Source organism: Sceloporus occidentalis, unplaced genomic scaffold (assembly GCF_023333645.1).
Source record: "Sceloporus occidentalis isolate IW3139 unplaced genomic scaffold, rSceOcc1.0.p SCAF_2, whole genome shotgun sequence".
NCBI classification, from domain to species: Eukaryota; Metazoa; Chordata; class Lepidosauria; order Squamata; family Phrynosomatidae; genus Sceloporus; species Sceloporus occidentalis.
Genome location: NW_028316982.1, coordinates 163,816,054 through 163,832,553, shown reverse-complemented (window position 1 = coordinate 163,832,553; position 16,500 = coordinate 163,816,054). Strand labels below are relative to the sequence as shown.

Genomic DNA, 16,500 nt, shown 5'->3' with positions numbered 1-16,500 from the left:
AGGAGATATACTAGTGTTCCTAGTAATCTCTTCTCTACGGAATCACATCAGTGTAGAATATTTGTGAGTGTGCATATAGTAGTTTAGGAAATCTTGTTGCAGAAAAATGAAGCATATTAAATTGGAGCTTGGGGGAAAAAATCCTTTTTTGAACTACATTTCCATGGCATGCTGGCCAGGGCTAACTGGGAGCTGTAGTCCAAAGCTTTTCCAACCTGTATGAAATATCGCTGGTAGTCAGCACACTAGCAGAAATCTTTAGATGCAAATGCAATATCGCTACACATTTTCACCTGTTTTAAGTCATTCATATGTATGTCATATGTTAGGCACTGCCAGAAGGGTAGATGTGTTAGCCAAAACAGCAAAGAATATAGTAGCACCTTGTGGTTCTATTGAATCCTGGCTTGTCGCCAATATACACAAAACCGCTGCTTGCTTTGAGGTGAGGTGTCATCAATAGACTAATGAAACTAAGCTCTTCTTCTCTGTGTCACCCAAGTCAAAGGAAGAAGTTGATAGCTTTAAACATTGCATGAGTTTAATAATAAAGCATATGAGGGCAATAAACTGAGATTGAATCCCAGCAAGAACAACGTGCCAGTGGTCAAGTACAAAGCCTGGCTCAGGGACAGCATTCAGACTGCTCTAGAAGAGGCTGCACTCTCCCTGCACCTCAGATTGGGGTTACTGATTGATTGTACCATGATCCTGGATTTTTCAGTTGTGAAAGGAGTGTGTGACTACTCAGCTACATCTCATGTGCTAGCTGTGACTGATCTTGAATCAGTCTGATCTGGTAGTCTATTACAATTGTTCTATGTAGGTCCTGAACTACAGGGCTTCCAAAAGTTTCACTGGCACAAAATACAGCAACTTAGCTTACTGACATAATTTTATCACCCCTATAACCATGACAATCAGCTTTGGCTGTTACTTGTTTTCCAGTCTCAGGTTAAGGTGTTGCTTTTCACGTTTAAAAACTTTGCCCTTTGTAGAGGTTAGCTACCTGAGGGACTGGTTGTGTTGTTATGGACATACCAAGATAGATATACCAAATAATAATAATAATAATAATAATAATAATAATAATAAATTTTATTTATATTTCCCACCTCTCCCTGTAGATCGAGGTGGGATTACAGCAAAAAATTCAACAATACAAAATGCAAATACAATGTTATCTAAAATACAAACAATAAAACGGTCAGCAATACTGCTACCAATCATTAAAATATCCAATCGTCGTCTGTTCCCATACTATTGAGTTGGAAGTGGGGGTGTTCTTTAGGATTAATTATAGCAGATCAAATGGATAGGCCCGTCAGAAGAGATCCATCTTAAGTGCCTTCTTAAAGGCTTCCAGTGTAGTAATAAGGCGGATCTCTTCCGTCAAGTTGTTCCATAGTTCAGGGACTGCAGTTGTGAAAGCTTTATGGGAAGTTGAAACTAATCTGGTTTTTGTGTATTCCAGTAGTTTCTTCCCTGATATTCTAAGAATGTGGGGTGGGTTGTGTAGGGAGAGGCGTTCCCTTAAGTACCTCGGATCCTAAAGTGAATGACCAACACTTAGTATTGCACCCGGAAGCTGATCGGCAGCCAATGTAAAGATTTTAATATTGGAGTGATATGGTCTGATTTAGATGTTCCCGTGACCAGTCTGGCTGCAGCATTTTGGATCAATTTAAGCTTCCGAACTTGGTACAAAGATAGCCCCATGTAGAGCACATTACAGAAGTCTAAGCAAGACATTACCAGAGCATGTAATACTGACTGTTTGTCAGGGATACATGATATAGTTTTCTATCATTGCCTTCAGATCTAAAATGCAGGTCTCTCCATTTGCCAGAAAGGAATTAAGACACATCTCTTCAATATCGTGTTTCAAAGTAAATGGCTTTAATGCTTTGACATGATTTTGTTGTTTTTATGAATATTTATATCAACCAATGTCTTTGTGAGATTTGTGAAAAGGTAGTTTAAACATGTTATAAACAAACAAACAAATGTTTGACACACTCTCCTACTCTATTTACCTATTCTCTTCTCTGTATCTATATCCATATCCCCTCCTCACCACTAACATTTCAGGCAATCTGATGAGATTGATTATACTATCTGGATTATGTATATCTAAAGAAATGCTGTAGACTCTGTTTATACTGTATGGTCCTGTGTTTTGGAGAGTGTTTTCAACTCCAGTGATTTCTTTTGAAAGTTCCTTTTTTCATTGAGGCCAAAACACATTGAGCTTTTTTTTTAAAAAAAAAATGCTAAACAAACAGTTGGCCATCTCTGAGCACATGAAGCTTTCTCCACGCTGTTTTCTGAAACTAACTATATGCCACACAAAAATATTATTAACACTGATAAACTATTATTAATTATTATTTAATAATTTATAGGCTATTATTAATAGATTATCAGCTTCTTATTAATTATTGTAACTAATCATTATTAATAGTGATAGATTATTAAAATGTTGTTAGTAGAGATAGCCGATACTACACAAAATAATAAATTTGCTAAACTGTAAGGTTCTGCAGGACTATATCGTAACTGTCACTATGCAGGTGAGCAATTTGGTGAAGTGGCTCACAATTGAGATCAGGCAATTTCTCCCCTCTCCCACAACTCATTTTGGTGTTATGAGGTAAGCTGCTTGTTATGTGCAATGGATTACTGAATATGGAAAACTCATCATACTATAATAATTCCTGTGTGTGCAAACTTGAATGAGCCACTCTGTGGTAACCATAATTTACACTTTGTTTTTTTTTAATTGCTCTCAGCAGGAATAAGAGGGGATCAACGTTCTGTAATGTATAGCAGAACATGCTCTTAGCATCTAGGAACTGATTAACTTTGAACCTCTCCTTAAATTAGTCTCACACAGGTTTAGTCAGAAATAATTCACACTGTGTTCAAAAGAACTTTCTCCCTATTAAATGTACATAGTAAAGCAGATGGCATATTTTATACAGATATTACAATGGGAACAGCAACAAACAGGTTTGAATTGTGAGTGAATGAGCATGTGGGAAACCTAGCACAGAAAATTATTTCTGTTTATATGCACTAGGACTTGAATACTGCTTTTACCTGTTGTTGTTTTAAAATATGCAAGTAGGGACAGGAGAGACAATGGTTATAAGATACATAGTCTTAACAGCCCATGTTCAGGTGAGCTTGTATCTTATGAAAAACCCCATAATGACCATGATGACATAAGCACCATAAAATGTGGCAAGCTGGCAGGTTCCCATTCAGGTTCCATCTTGTCATGGTGAAAAATCTCTCTCTCATCCCACACACAATGGGGCCTTTTTTCATTTAGTTTAGAAACCTGACTTTATACCATCAGAGAGAATTTACACACACATATACACACTCTTCTTGCATTATTCCAGATCCCACAGGAGCATTCAATCTATATACATTAGTTTTCATATCACAGCAGTTCTAGATAACAAGCCCCTTTGGCTTATTATGATAAGGAATCATTATGAAAGAACAAAGGAAGAACAGGGAAGAGTTCACAGTTAGATCACCTTTTTCAGGGAACACACACAACTCTTGAATACCAGTTCAATATCTTTCAGGAGATTCAAAGTCTGAATTACAGAGCAAAATTACTGGTTGGAAGAATCCCATACTGGGTTTTGTGAGTGTATGTGTGCATGTTTGCACTTCCCTCAAATCCTTTTTGTCAGATGCCTCATTCTCAACGTTTTTACAAATCCTTAATGACAGTGCAAGTGGAAGCCACCCAAAGCAAGAAGAACTAATTCTATATGGTGGCTTTAAAAATGTGTACATATATGGGTATTCTATCATCAAAAACTGTGAGTGTCAACAGGTTTTGGAATACATTTTTTATTTATTTAGAGTATTTATACCTCGCTCCTCAGCAATTTGTGACTCACTTAGTTTATTACTATTTTCTACTCCTTCCCTTTTATACCCCAGGCACCCAAATGGCCCATGACTCTGGAGATTCAGATGTATAGTTAGATTGTCATATGTTATAAACAACAGAACTGAAAGGTACTAATTCCTGCATGGAATTTTTCATCAAACACTTTACTTTTTAACAAAACAAGGATAGACATTTTTGAAGGTTTGTTAGTTGGCCATCCCATATGTAAGAGCTATGATAAAAATCTATAATGAGGTTTTGTTTTCCTGAGGGCTGACTTGCCTGAAAATCTAACATTTACCACCTAACATAATGGCCTGGATTCTGATTTACTTGGGGAAAAACCTGAACTGGCAGAATCAGACTTCCCTACCTATCCCTTCCTCCTCACAGCACCTCCTCTAGCTGCCTTATTATACAGAGGGTGGATATAATGCTGAATGTGGTAGCCTATTGTTTAGCAGGCAGAGCATTGAAAAGTAATTCTGGGATTATTCTGGGAGCTGTACAGACCATCCACTTCCAAACACAAGGAGAGATCTGAAATTAGCTGTTCCTTAAACCACTTCTTAATCCACTTCCTGGGGCAAAGCTCTCACTTGATTCATCATCAGCTCAGTTCAGCCACAGCTTATCTGCTTAGGTGGGATTTTTTGTTTTATGTGACAGGAAGATAGCTAATTGATGCAACAATAAAAGAATTCCATATTTTGCTGCTGGAGGTAACAGCTAGTCTAGGAAGTTCTTGACTATAGAGAACTACTAGAATAGCTCAAGTATCCAGTAAGAGAAGGTCTGCAATATACCAACAGTTCAAAGAGCTTAAGGTTTGTAAAGTCGCATGCTTTCATGGCCAGCATCCATAGTTTTTTTTGTGTGTTTTTTGGGCTATGTGGCCATGTTCCAGAAAGGTTTCTTCCTGACGTTTTGCCAGCATCTGTAGCTGGCATCTTCAGAGAAGCTTAAGGTTTCATATTACAATACAGTAAAACCAACTGATTTCACTCACCAAGAGCTTGTTTTATGACAATATAATTTAAATAATGTAATTGAACGTACACTGCAACTATTAATACTGTCTCTGACTACCATACACATATCAAGAAAGGCCAATCAAGAAATATATTTATTGATGTGTGACACTTACTCTTAATTTGCGACTCTGCTTCCTAACCAGTTTGCCATGTCGAATGAAGTGAACAGGACACTGGTTCATTGCCTTGTCAGCTTTATGACGAAGCCAATCTTCATAGCCCTAAATGAAACAGGCAACTGAATATTAAGAATTCCAATGTGAGAAGAAGGTGAGAGGATGTGTGTGAGAGGAAGAGGAGGAGGGGAAAGAGAGATGGTAAGAGAAGAGGATTTGGAGCTAGAAAGAAAATAGAGAGGAGATTTGGAAGGACACTGAAGATGAATTTAGAAATGAAGATGAAGAAGGGGATAGGAAAGGAAAGGAAAGTTGGAAGAATATTAGAATGTTTGTTAGTAAATGTTTAGATTATACACTTGTATATTTTTGTAACTGAATGTACTGTATATTTTTTTGTTATTTTTGATAATTTGGAATGTATTGGAATATTTTAAGCTTGTATAATAAAATTTAATTTTAAAAAGAATTCCAATGAAAAATAATCCCTTTATCATTTGTCCTATTAGACATGCACAATGTAATTAGAGAAATCGTAATATAAAAGTGTATGTTGCAGGGAGGACAGGAAAACAAGAGAGGAACAAATAGTGCTTCAGAAAACATGAGTGGTCCCGTCTGGTCTTCATGAACCCCATATAATTTCTGTTTATATCCTTTTTTGATCTGTTTCCTCATTTGAAACATAGTAATGTTATTATATCTTCTGTTTCCTCCACTGATTGTAAAAGTGTTTGTTGCTGTTATTGTAGCATCAACATCTTATTAATGACCTTTTTTTTAAAAAAAAAAAGAGGGAACATTAGACAGAATATTCTTTGCCATCTATGAAATGTTTTTTTTTCCTACAGTGACAATAAATTGTTAAGACACCTACAAAATTGGTCTAAAAATCTGGTGCAATTTCTGTTCTAAGACAGCATGTTCATATGTGTCAAAAGCACATCATCAGAAAATAAACTTGGGGGAAAACACGTTTTTCTAACATGAGATTTACTTATCTCTGCATTTTCAGTATTGAGGAAAGCAGTATAATGTATTAACCACAGCTATCAAAGCCAATAAGTGAGTATTATGGCAGCTGCAGCCTAACAATATCAAATCACTACACCAAACTGGCTCTTTTTATATACTGTACTTTAACTTAAAATGTTTTATCCCCCCAATTACAGGGAAATTGTTTTTGTGTCCTTTATTGCAACACTAAGGTGACCCTATCATGGGGTTTTCTTGGCAGGATTTGTTCAGAGGTGGTTTGCCATTGCCTTCTTCTGGTAAGCAGGAAACAGACTCATAATTAGGCATAGTGAGGCAGCAAGTGCAGAGTCCAGCGGGGAAGCAGAGGTAAGATGCTGAAAGGCATAGAATAGATGTCAAGCTGCCTCTCTTGTACCTCCTAAGCTAGCCTGCTGCTTAGAGGTGGGTAAAAGATGATATCACTTGTCAAAGCGTTGATGAAAGATTCAACTATCAGTTTGGTCAGCCTTGAGAAAGCCACCCTCTTGTCCTTTACTTCAGGCTAGAAAATATCTTAGTTCAACCTTGGCATCCCACTTACCACACTTGTTCTAAAAATCAACAGGCATGTTGCAAAGCAGATCTAGTGGGAATGAGCATTTTAGATTTTAGGAAATGAAAACAAGTCATTACCCAGTGTAAGATAATTTTACAAGTCACAGTCTCCCAGCCTAACTGTGACATTTTAAAAATAAAAATGGTAACTTCTTGAATTGCTTGGAAGAAGAATGGAAAGTAAATGAGATGAATGAATTACATTACATTAAACTGGAGATGCACTAAACAAAAACAAGCCAAAATTACTTGAAGACAAGAGTCAAAGATTGCAAAAGGAGAAATAAATTGAATTAATACTGTCAATGCTGAGAATCAAAAACTCCAGGTTATACATAAACAAGGGGAAAGATTATACCCTTTTTATACCTGACAGGCAAGCTTCTTACCTGTTTTATAGATGTTACAGTGATGACAAAGAAAAGTGGAAGCCCACTTGTCACTGGACTAGTTGGTGTGTCAATGATTAACTAGAAAACAGAAAATTTCCATACAATTTTTAACATAACAGTTTTTACAATTAAAAAAACAACCATTGAGTTTTTAAAATGTGATAAAAAAGAGAAACAAATAAAAAAGAAAAAGAAACAAAGATGGGGAGAAATGCATACGATATGAACAAGCACTAGACATATACATTAATGTATGCTGACTATATTTTCAAAAATGCATTTTCTTATAATTGACATCTATAAAAATATATCCGTATATAGCTAAATCAGCAGCTAAAACAGTAAAATATTCTGAACACTGTATGATAGATGGTGAATGGTTATCTTTCCAGCCTTGGCATATATGTCTTTTTGCTACAATAAAAGCACGCAGAATCCAACAACATTGCCCCTCAGATAAATTACACAGAACAGGAAAGTAAATTAAAAAAGAACTTGGTTCTTTTCTGGCTGGATGTGTTCCCCATTCTAATTTTGTATTAGAAAAATCTTTGTATTTGTAGATGCACAGTTTTCATAGTGTTTGACAAATATGAAATTGAGTTTTGAGGTTTTCTTTTTAAAAGTGGTCATAATAATCCACCCTTGTTTTCCTGTGTATTATATCAAGATCTACAAGTACCAGAGCTTCTTGGCAGGGATCCCTGGTGGGAAAGGTGAAGCAAAGCACAACATGACAGCAGGACCAAACACTTTTGCTTTTTGTGGTAGGATTTGCAGGTCACTGAGAAAGTGTCTAATGTACTTACAGTCACAGCTTTGGTGACTCAGCTATACATGCTCTAGAGCAAAAATTCAAAGAAATCAACAATAACTGTTTTACATCCCATTCGATTCTAAAATACCACTAGAGCCTGGAGAGCTGAAAGAAGATTCTAAACCTCACAAGTATCCATCTGATACTCCTGAGGCTTTTTCTCCTGTGAAAGAGTTTTAGATCGGTGTACACTTTGGCACATCATTGTTCTAGAAGATTGGTCTCTAGAACTGCCTCCACAGGGTAAGCAACTAGGATGTGTGGGAAGGAGACTGCCCTTGGGGCTGATCTGGAGTTTACTCCCTCTTACAAAGTTTAATGACTTGGGATGGAGATCTCCAGGTTTTAACCTACCAAAGATGAGTTGCCGAGATAGCAATGAATGCCCTTTGCATTGCCCTTGGTGTCTGGTGTTTCACCCAAGGGATAGCTGGTCTCAGCTGGACTTGCACCAGATTTCTCCCCCTTTGTTTATTAATTTGCTTACTCCCAGGCCACAAACAGTTAAATGGGATTTTTGGTCAATAAAATAACCCTTCTTTAATCTACTTATTTGTGTCTGGTCTCGTTATTTCATGGTTGGTCAACAAAGTTCATTGACCTAATGTTTGCATTCACAGTCAAAAAATAAAAATGAAGATACTGGCAGGATAGCCCTTTTATTAATAAGCAAAAAGTTACCAAACAGTAATCATGGAGAACTCTCAAGCCCCTTTACAGAGTTAGATGTTTTTCAGAAACATAGGGAACACAACACTAATTTCAGAATTAAATTTTATTTTTTTGTGAGATTGTATGCATGGAATGAGGGATTGCGAGTCAGTTGGGGGAGGAGGCCCATGTTACAAGTTTGTAGAAGGTCCAAAGATAATGTGTAGATCTTGGATAGGAGTTGCAGTCCAACAACAAAAGGAAGTCCAGACATTCCCCATCTCTATACCACATGTTATGCAGAAGCAAATCTGGTTGACCACTGAGTGTACATTCAAAAAGGAGTTGAAACTAATCATGACAGAAATAGTACCACTATGGCTTGAAACTACAACTAACGCATGAAAATGGTCATAAAAATATTTACTTCTGCTGAACTTGCAGTGAAATACCCTTTAACATCTAGCTGAAGTATTTATTGTCCATGGAATGTTGCATTATATAAATACAATTATTTCCATATGGTTTGCTAATGTATTTGTATCACCTTATAGTTTAATCACAGAGACTTTAACTGAGAGTAAATTAAACAAATTGAATTAAATAAATTACATTAGGGTATTCTTCCCAATTGATATTATCAGGCAATCAGGTTTAGTTATGCACATAGAAGATTTTACTGTCAGGGATGATGGGAGTTGTAGCTCTTCACCTCTGGCTCGAACTCACCACCTTGTTGCGCACCGGCACTGACCAGTTTTGGCCAGTGGTTAAAGCTTTGCTCTAAAGCAGCAGAGTTACAGAGAATAGGCTGAAGACCCTGACAAACTCTCCAAGCCTTTTCACTCTTGCTTCCACAGAAGTCTTCCCACTTCTTCAGGATCCAGCTGGCTCTTGTATCTTCACTCAAGACACCAGACAACTCAGTAGTCTTATATAAAAGGTCTACTTTATTCTACTATATACAGCTCCAAAACTATCCAACACAACAATACTCCTCACTCCTACTACCCACTGCTATTACCCACAAAATACATTAGGAATCATTGCCATTATTATAGTCCTTGGATCATACCACCCACTCTTGTCAGTATCCACCCAGTGGGCGTGTACATCCATTCTCATTGGTTCTCTTGTTTCTACCCAGAATTGATGATTTCATCATCTCAGCCTTGACCACTTAACAATTCTCAGGTGTGTTCAATTATCCACTTTGCATTTCTGTCCTTGGCATTCAGGACTTGTTAATTCCTTTATCTTTTACACCTGTGTGGCTCTTAATTTGCTTCTGCTGAGTCACCCTGACTCTCACATACAAGTTTTATTTCATTCACTGTATGTCCCATGTTGCTTTTTCCTTAACAGTTTAGTCATTGCTGCCAAAATTTACTCCCTATTGAGGTTTCTAAAATTCCATCTTTCTCTTGTGAGAAGTCTTTCTGTCAAATCGTAGGCACGTTACAGGCTGCCTGAAAGTGGTGGTCTGCCGCAGCGCCATTAGCCGAGGAGCCCCAGCAGCCAAACCACGAGGCTCCCTGGCACTGCAAAAGAGAAGCGCCAAAATGGCACTTCTTGTTGCGGCGTGCTAATGACGCCACAAGGCACCAATGGCGCACTCGCTGTGTCATTAGCGCCATGTACTGTGCGGACACTAAGTGTCTGCTACGTCAAGATGGCAGCACCCGTGTAGAACAGGCACTGCCATTTTGTACATCCCCAGGAAATACTATGGTTAGGGGCGTGCGTAAAGCATGCCCTTTCCTAACCCTAGTACGTCCTGGGGACGTACTTTACACCCGTGCAAAACGGGCCTTCGTTGCCTTTTCCACCAATTAAACAATATCTAATCAAAGACTGGCACTTTTAATTTTAATGGTGGCATGTATAATATTTTCTTTTCCTTTCTTAAAAAAAGTAGAACTAAAGAAACAGATATCCCTTACCTGTACAAGAAAAATGATGAGGAAATAAAAGTTTGCTATCCTTCGAAACTGCTCAAATAAATTCTTCGGCACAAAGTTCCAAAAAGTGTACTAAAAGAAAGAGAAAGTGTGTGAGTTTGTGATAATCTGTTATATTTACAAATATTGTATGACATACTTTGGGAATAATGATGAAAAAGCAAAGGAAGTTGCATATAGATCTTAGCCAAGAGAAAGGTTATGCACTCTTCTATTCTGATTTGCAAAGGGCTGTCATGATATAACTTTGCATGTGTCTTTGACAGAGCATACTATATACTATTGTTATTGTGTGCTTTCAAGTCATTTCTGAAACAGATGGGCAGTAAAGTGAAGCTTCTGGCTGCTCTGGGGTTGTGGCATTTAGATGACACATGACCCCAGAGTGGCCGCAAGCCGCACAGTGTGCCTGGACTAGAAAAGCGAGCTGTGGCAAAAGGAGTGGACACAGGCCTCAAACAGACAGGGCAAAAGGAGCGACCACAGGCTGCTCCCAGCCTGATTGGCGCAGGACCGCAATGACCACACAGTCCTGGTCCCAATCCAGGCTGCCGGCACAGTCCCAAACAGGATGCTGGCAAAGAGCAGACTTTGTCCCCTCCTTTTGCAGCTGGCTTTCCCTGGCTGAGCATGGTCTCCACGTGGCTTCTGGCCACTCTGGGGGCATGCGTTGTCTAAATGCCACAACCCCAGAGCAGGCAGAAGTCGCATTTTACTGTCTGTATGATTTGGGCCAAAGTCTGCTCTTTGCTGGCATCCCATTCGGGACCACCATGGCAGCCCAGTTTGGGGCTGGGTGCGTCAATCACCAAGATCCCATGCCAGTTGGAGTGGGCATGCATCATCTAAATGCTACACCTCTGACCACTCCTTTTGCCCCATCTGTTTGAGGCCATAGTGACCCTAAGCTGAACCTATCATGGAGTTTCTTGGGAAGGTTTGCTCAGAGGGGGTTTGCCATTGCTATCCTATGAGGCTGAGAGAGTGTGACTTGCCCAAGGTCTCTCAGTGAGTTTCATGGCCAAGCAGAGAATCGAAGCATGGTCTCCAGAGTCCAAGCTCAAACCACTACGCTACATTGGCTCTCTATTAGGCAACTCTACATATCATATATAACAATTTTTTGAAAGGAATAGAGTTCACGCTCCTCTGTTTGGCGGTGCCTCTTATTTTAGGAACTTGAAAAAAGGGTTGGAAGAAATCTGTGGGTCAAATTTGAACGGCCCAGTCCACCATCTTGGGGAGAGAGAGGCAGGCTAGCTCCAACTGCCTGCCTGAAAGAAGAAAAAGCCCTCCTTCCGACCACCATCTTGAGAGGGAGAGAGGCCTAGCCTGAAAGACTAAGAGCCCTCCTTCCGACCACCATCTTGAGGGGGAGAGAGGCCTGGCCTGAAAGACTAAGAGCCCTCCTTCTGACCACCATCTTGAGGGGGAGAGAGGCCTGTTATGTTTTAATTTGACTTTGTATTGTACTTCCTGTTGTACACCGCTTTGATCTAATTTGGAAAAGCGGTATATAAATAAACATTATTATTATTATTATTATTATTATTATTATTATTATTATTGGCAGTCCAATTCAGTGGGCTTGAAATTAACCACATCAGCTCTTGAAACAAACAAATAATGAAACAGATTGACAGTTGGGTGGAAGACATGTTTTTGGAGAAAAGAGTGTCATAACTTTCACATAGCTAAGGAGGGATTCCTGATATCCTACTGGTGAGGCAGGGCTGGCCAGAAGCAGAGTAGCAATCTTCCCTCCACTGAAACACATTGTTTCCAAAGCCAGCCCAAGTGATTTTGACACAAGAGGCAGATAATCCCTCAAGCACCTCTCCCATCAATAATACTAAAAATAATTAAATAACTAACACAAACTGGGTTTCAAAGGCAGTAGCTTTTCGTCTTGTTAATGGAATTTAAAGTTTCTTTCCTGGACTGAATCTCTCAGTACCCACATGACCAGAAGGAGGAAGAGTCCACCTGCATGAATACCCTTCTGCACCATTTGAACTGAGCATGACCAAATCCAGGGCTATGATTAACATCATAATTTTTTTCTTTCTTTTTCCTGTATCATTTTTAACAGTTTTGCCTAATGGAAAAGCCAGCGGAGCTTTGAAAGCTTGCAACTTGGGTAATGTGCATTTTGGTTGGCCCAATAAAAGTATCACTGTTTTGTGGATTTTGGATGATGCTGTAAGTAACTACCTGTTTGCTGCACTTTTAGGAGACCCAAAACTTCTGCCTAAGCCAGCTGCCTTTAAGATTGGTGATGTTGAGAGAACTGGATGAATAGAGTGGCAATTCAAATGGACCCACCTTTGATTTCATTTTTCTATTGTAGAAATGTAACATTATGAGATTGGGGACCTTTTAGCAACCCCATGGCAAGGGGACAGCTGTTTGACTATTATACCAGACTTCCTACGGACAGATTGTATGACTGTAAAGGATTAGGGTAGAGCAGTGGTTCTCAAATGGTGAGGTGGGATCTCGGGGGCGGGGCGGCGGCACAGAGTTGCTCAAGCGATGTGCAAGACTTGTGAGACCCTGATCCCTCCTCCTCTTCCTAAACTTTTTTATGCGTAAAATTGATAGATACATTGAGTTAAATATTGAATTGACTTAAATAAAACTGTTCTAATTTGAATGATGTTATTTCCTTATAAAATGTTAAAATATGAATATACATAAATGTCCATATAAAAATACACACACTAAATAAACAAAATATTCTTATTCATATGCTCCGTGGAGTGGGGTGGTTGTGAGATGTCTGCAAAGGGAGGTCCCAAGGATAAAACATTTTAGTACCACTGGGATATTTGCCTTAGCTTTATATTGGCCTTGGATGACTTTTAGTTACTATGTCCCATAATAAGTATTATACCCTGTTACCAGTGAGGGATGGTGGTCCTTATACCAGTTGGACAGTGAATCCTTTCTGGGTTTTAATTCAAACTTTAAAGGAGCTTTCCAAGCCAATGAAGTTAAAGGTAAAGGTATTCCCTTGACAGGATTGTCTGTTGTGTCTGACTTAAGGTGGTGCTCATCTCCATTACTAAACTGAAAGAGCCAGCATTGTCAAAGATAATCTCATGGTCATGTGGCCAGCATGACTGCACGGAATACTGTTACCTTCTCACCGACGTGGTACCTATTTGTCTTCTTGCACATTTACATGATTTCAAACTGCTAGGTTGGCAGAAGCTGGGACTAGTGACAGAAGGTCACCACATCACGTGGCGCTTGGGTCTCGAATTGCTGACATGCTGATCTTGCAATTATAAGTTAGTTTTTTAACCACTGAGCCACTGCATCCCATATTCCAAGCTGATGAACCCATCCCCAAAATATATTCAGCACCATGGGCAGCTTATTTTGAAGTTTAGGCTAAAACCCAGAGTGGATCTACTGCTCAGTTGACCTTGCTGTCTCCAGCTACCACTGCATCTGTATTTACTTTTCTGCAGCAACAGCAGTACTTCAGCAATTTAAGTGCTGGGTTTACAATGCAGTGACATCTGTCAATATCATATGAACACATGCAACAAGATTCCAAAAAACAGTTATTAATATTCCATCTAAAGCTAGCTGGCATCACTGGCATGCCTCTAAGGAAGTGAGATCTAATGCGACCTGCAAGTGACATTTCCACTAAATGTTGAACCAGTAACACAATCAGACAGCTCTTCCGGCATGATTTTCTGTCAGAAGCAGGCAAAGTAAAGTGCTGATATCAATTTTCTTCTCAGATAAAAATCCAAAGTGCTTTCAAATATAGTTAATAGGATATAATATTACATATAAGAATAATAAATGAATAAACAAGAAAGATTGATATGAACTTGGTTGTTGCAATAAGCATGCATGGGCCAATAGTATGGTTTTGCCTAATCAAATTGATTGGGTATCAGATGTGTAGCATGAGAAGGCCTTAATGGTTCTTAGTGGTTTTTAATGGCTTGGAAATCTTTGTCCTTACGCCACCTGACAGCTTTTCCTTGAGAAGACAACGAACAAAAATAGAAATAAAAATTGAATTTTCAAGAGATTAAGAGCAACAGCCAACATAGGTGGATTCCTTGTATTGTGACAATGGGGCAAGGCCACTGTCATTGGAATTCATTGTATACCATCTATTTGGATGTTGATCATGCCCCTTCCTGAAACTGTGAGGATCATAACTTTAGGTTAGTGTGTGAAAGCGCAGACATGTATGCATCTAACCAAAGAGAAATAAATGCTACCAAATACAGAAATCATACTTTTTGCTTACAGAATAAATGCAAGTTTGGCAGTGAATTGTACCTGTATCAATTATAAACATATTTTGAATTCAGTAACTTCAAAAAGGTAAAATGGACTATTGGGAAGCTGGACAAATGGGGGAATTGCCACCCAATAAGAAATCTGCCCCCGCCCCCCAGCAAATTGTCCCTCAGTCCCCATATTTCTATTTCTGTAGTAACAGAAAACTTCAGTTGAGTATATAGAAATATGGTTCAGGCACCCAAACAAAAGGGATAGGCAAGATTAGCAGAGAAATGCAAAAACAGAACGTGCAAGAGTTCTAGATAGGAATTATGATCTATGTCTCACTCACTGTAGTACTAGAAATTTGGGGGCTGAAGGAAAATTTCAAATTGGGAAACAGAATTATTACACCCCAGGCTGGACATATAAATGGACTTGGTTTGACACTTAGGGGTCTTTCCCACTTACTGAAAGATCCAAATCTTGATCCGGCTCTGTTTCGCTATGCCAAATCGATTCTAAAAAGTCCCTCATCCACATATGAATGGGGACCTTTTGGAATCACTGCTTTTTGGCATGGACGTTCGTCCCCATTTGTTGGCTCCTGTTCCCCAGCCTGGCTTTGGCTCCTCCCCCGGCCTCTGCACTCCCTCCCCCCAGCCCCTTCCCAGGTTGGATCTGAGGCTGAGAGTGTGTGACTTGCCCAAGGGAAGTGGGTGGCTCAGTGAAGATTGGAACCCTGGGTGGGACTCAGGATGTGGGTGGGGAGCAGGCGGGGAGCCCTTTCTCTGTCTCTGCCGGGCCAGACCCCTCTCGCTGCTCCGGAGTGCGTGCGGTGCTAGCTATTCCGGGGGAGGACCTCTCGGCCCTGGACATGCTCCAGAGGCAGCGGTGCATCGCCCTGTGGGTGCCCGGCTGGAGGCCGGTAGCACTGTGGGTCGGAGGAGGAAGTGCCTGGGAGGGCAGAGATGGCACCCGCCACCAGCTCTCCCAGTCCCTCCCTCCATCCCTCCCCTGCCTGAATCGCCACCGAAAATAGAGGAGTAGTAGGAGGGGAATGGAGACAAGTTCAGGCGGAGGGAGCGTGGATACTGGGGAATGGAGTCGGGAGGAGGAGGAAGAGGAGGAGGAGGGGGAGACTGTTTTTTTAAAAAAAAAACTAATTGCAAAATTGGTAGAATGGCTTAGCAGCTACTTGTTTCTAGAAGTACTTGTTTTTTTTTTTTTTAAAAAAGGACCCAAAAAGGTGGCACTGGCTATGTGTGTTACATCTCTGGGGATGGACGACACACCCACCTCTGCCATTTGTCCCTCCCCTTTTAAAAAAATCGATTCTGATCTGGCGTTCCCACTGTTAGGAATCGCATCAGAATTGATTTTTGCCAAAAGAACCACCAAAAACCAGCTACCAAAATATCCCAGGCTTTTGGCACATTTGCTCTGTTTTTTTCCACTGGGATCGATCCAATGAGATTGATTTCCAGTGGTAACTAGGGGCACATACATCAAATCAGGATTCGAGGCTTTTCTCAGTGGGAATGACCCCCAACTTAAATAATCCACCAAAACCAGACCAAACTGTAACTGTTTTTTATGTCTCTTCTTTCCTCTGTTGCCTTCCAGTTGTCAAAATATATACTGTAATCTAGTTGGGTCTGGGTGCAGCACCACAGGTACTGCTGCATCCCTGGTGCAAATGCAGATGTACGATTCCTGAGATGTATTTTGCAGATATGGCAGACCCATGGTTTCTTTTACTGCACATACAGCTACAA

General features: G+C 39.8%; 1 protein-coding gene across 5 annotated transcripts in view; it reads right to left on the bottom strand.

Annotated features, from left to right (window-relative positions):
- LOC149319212 (phospholipid-transporting ATPase IH) overlaps positions 1 to 16,500 on the bottom strand; it is a 151,919-nt gene that overhangs the window by 69,323 nt on the left and 66,096 nt on the right. For all 5 annotated transcript variants that reach the window (XM_089511299.1, XM_089511300.1, XM_089511302.1 and 2 more), the window contains exons 3-5: positions 10,445 to 10,534; positions 7,031 to 7,111; positions 5,067 to 5,174 (exon numbers count right to left, since the gene is read on the bottom strand). In XM_089511299.1, the coding sequence (XP_089367425.1) occupies positions 5,067 to 5,174; positions 7,031 to 7,111; positions 10,445 to 10,534 (279 nt within the window). The remainder of the gene's footprint in view (positions 1 to 5,066; positions 5,175 to 7,030; positions 7,112 to 10,444; positions 10,535 to 16,500) is intronic.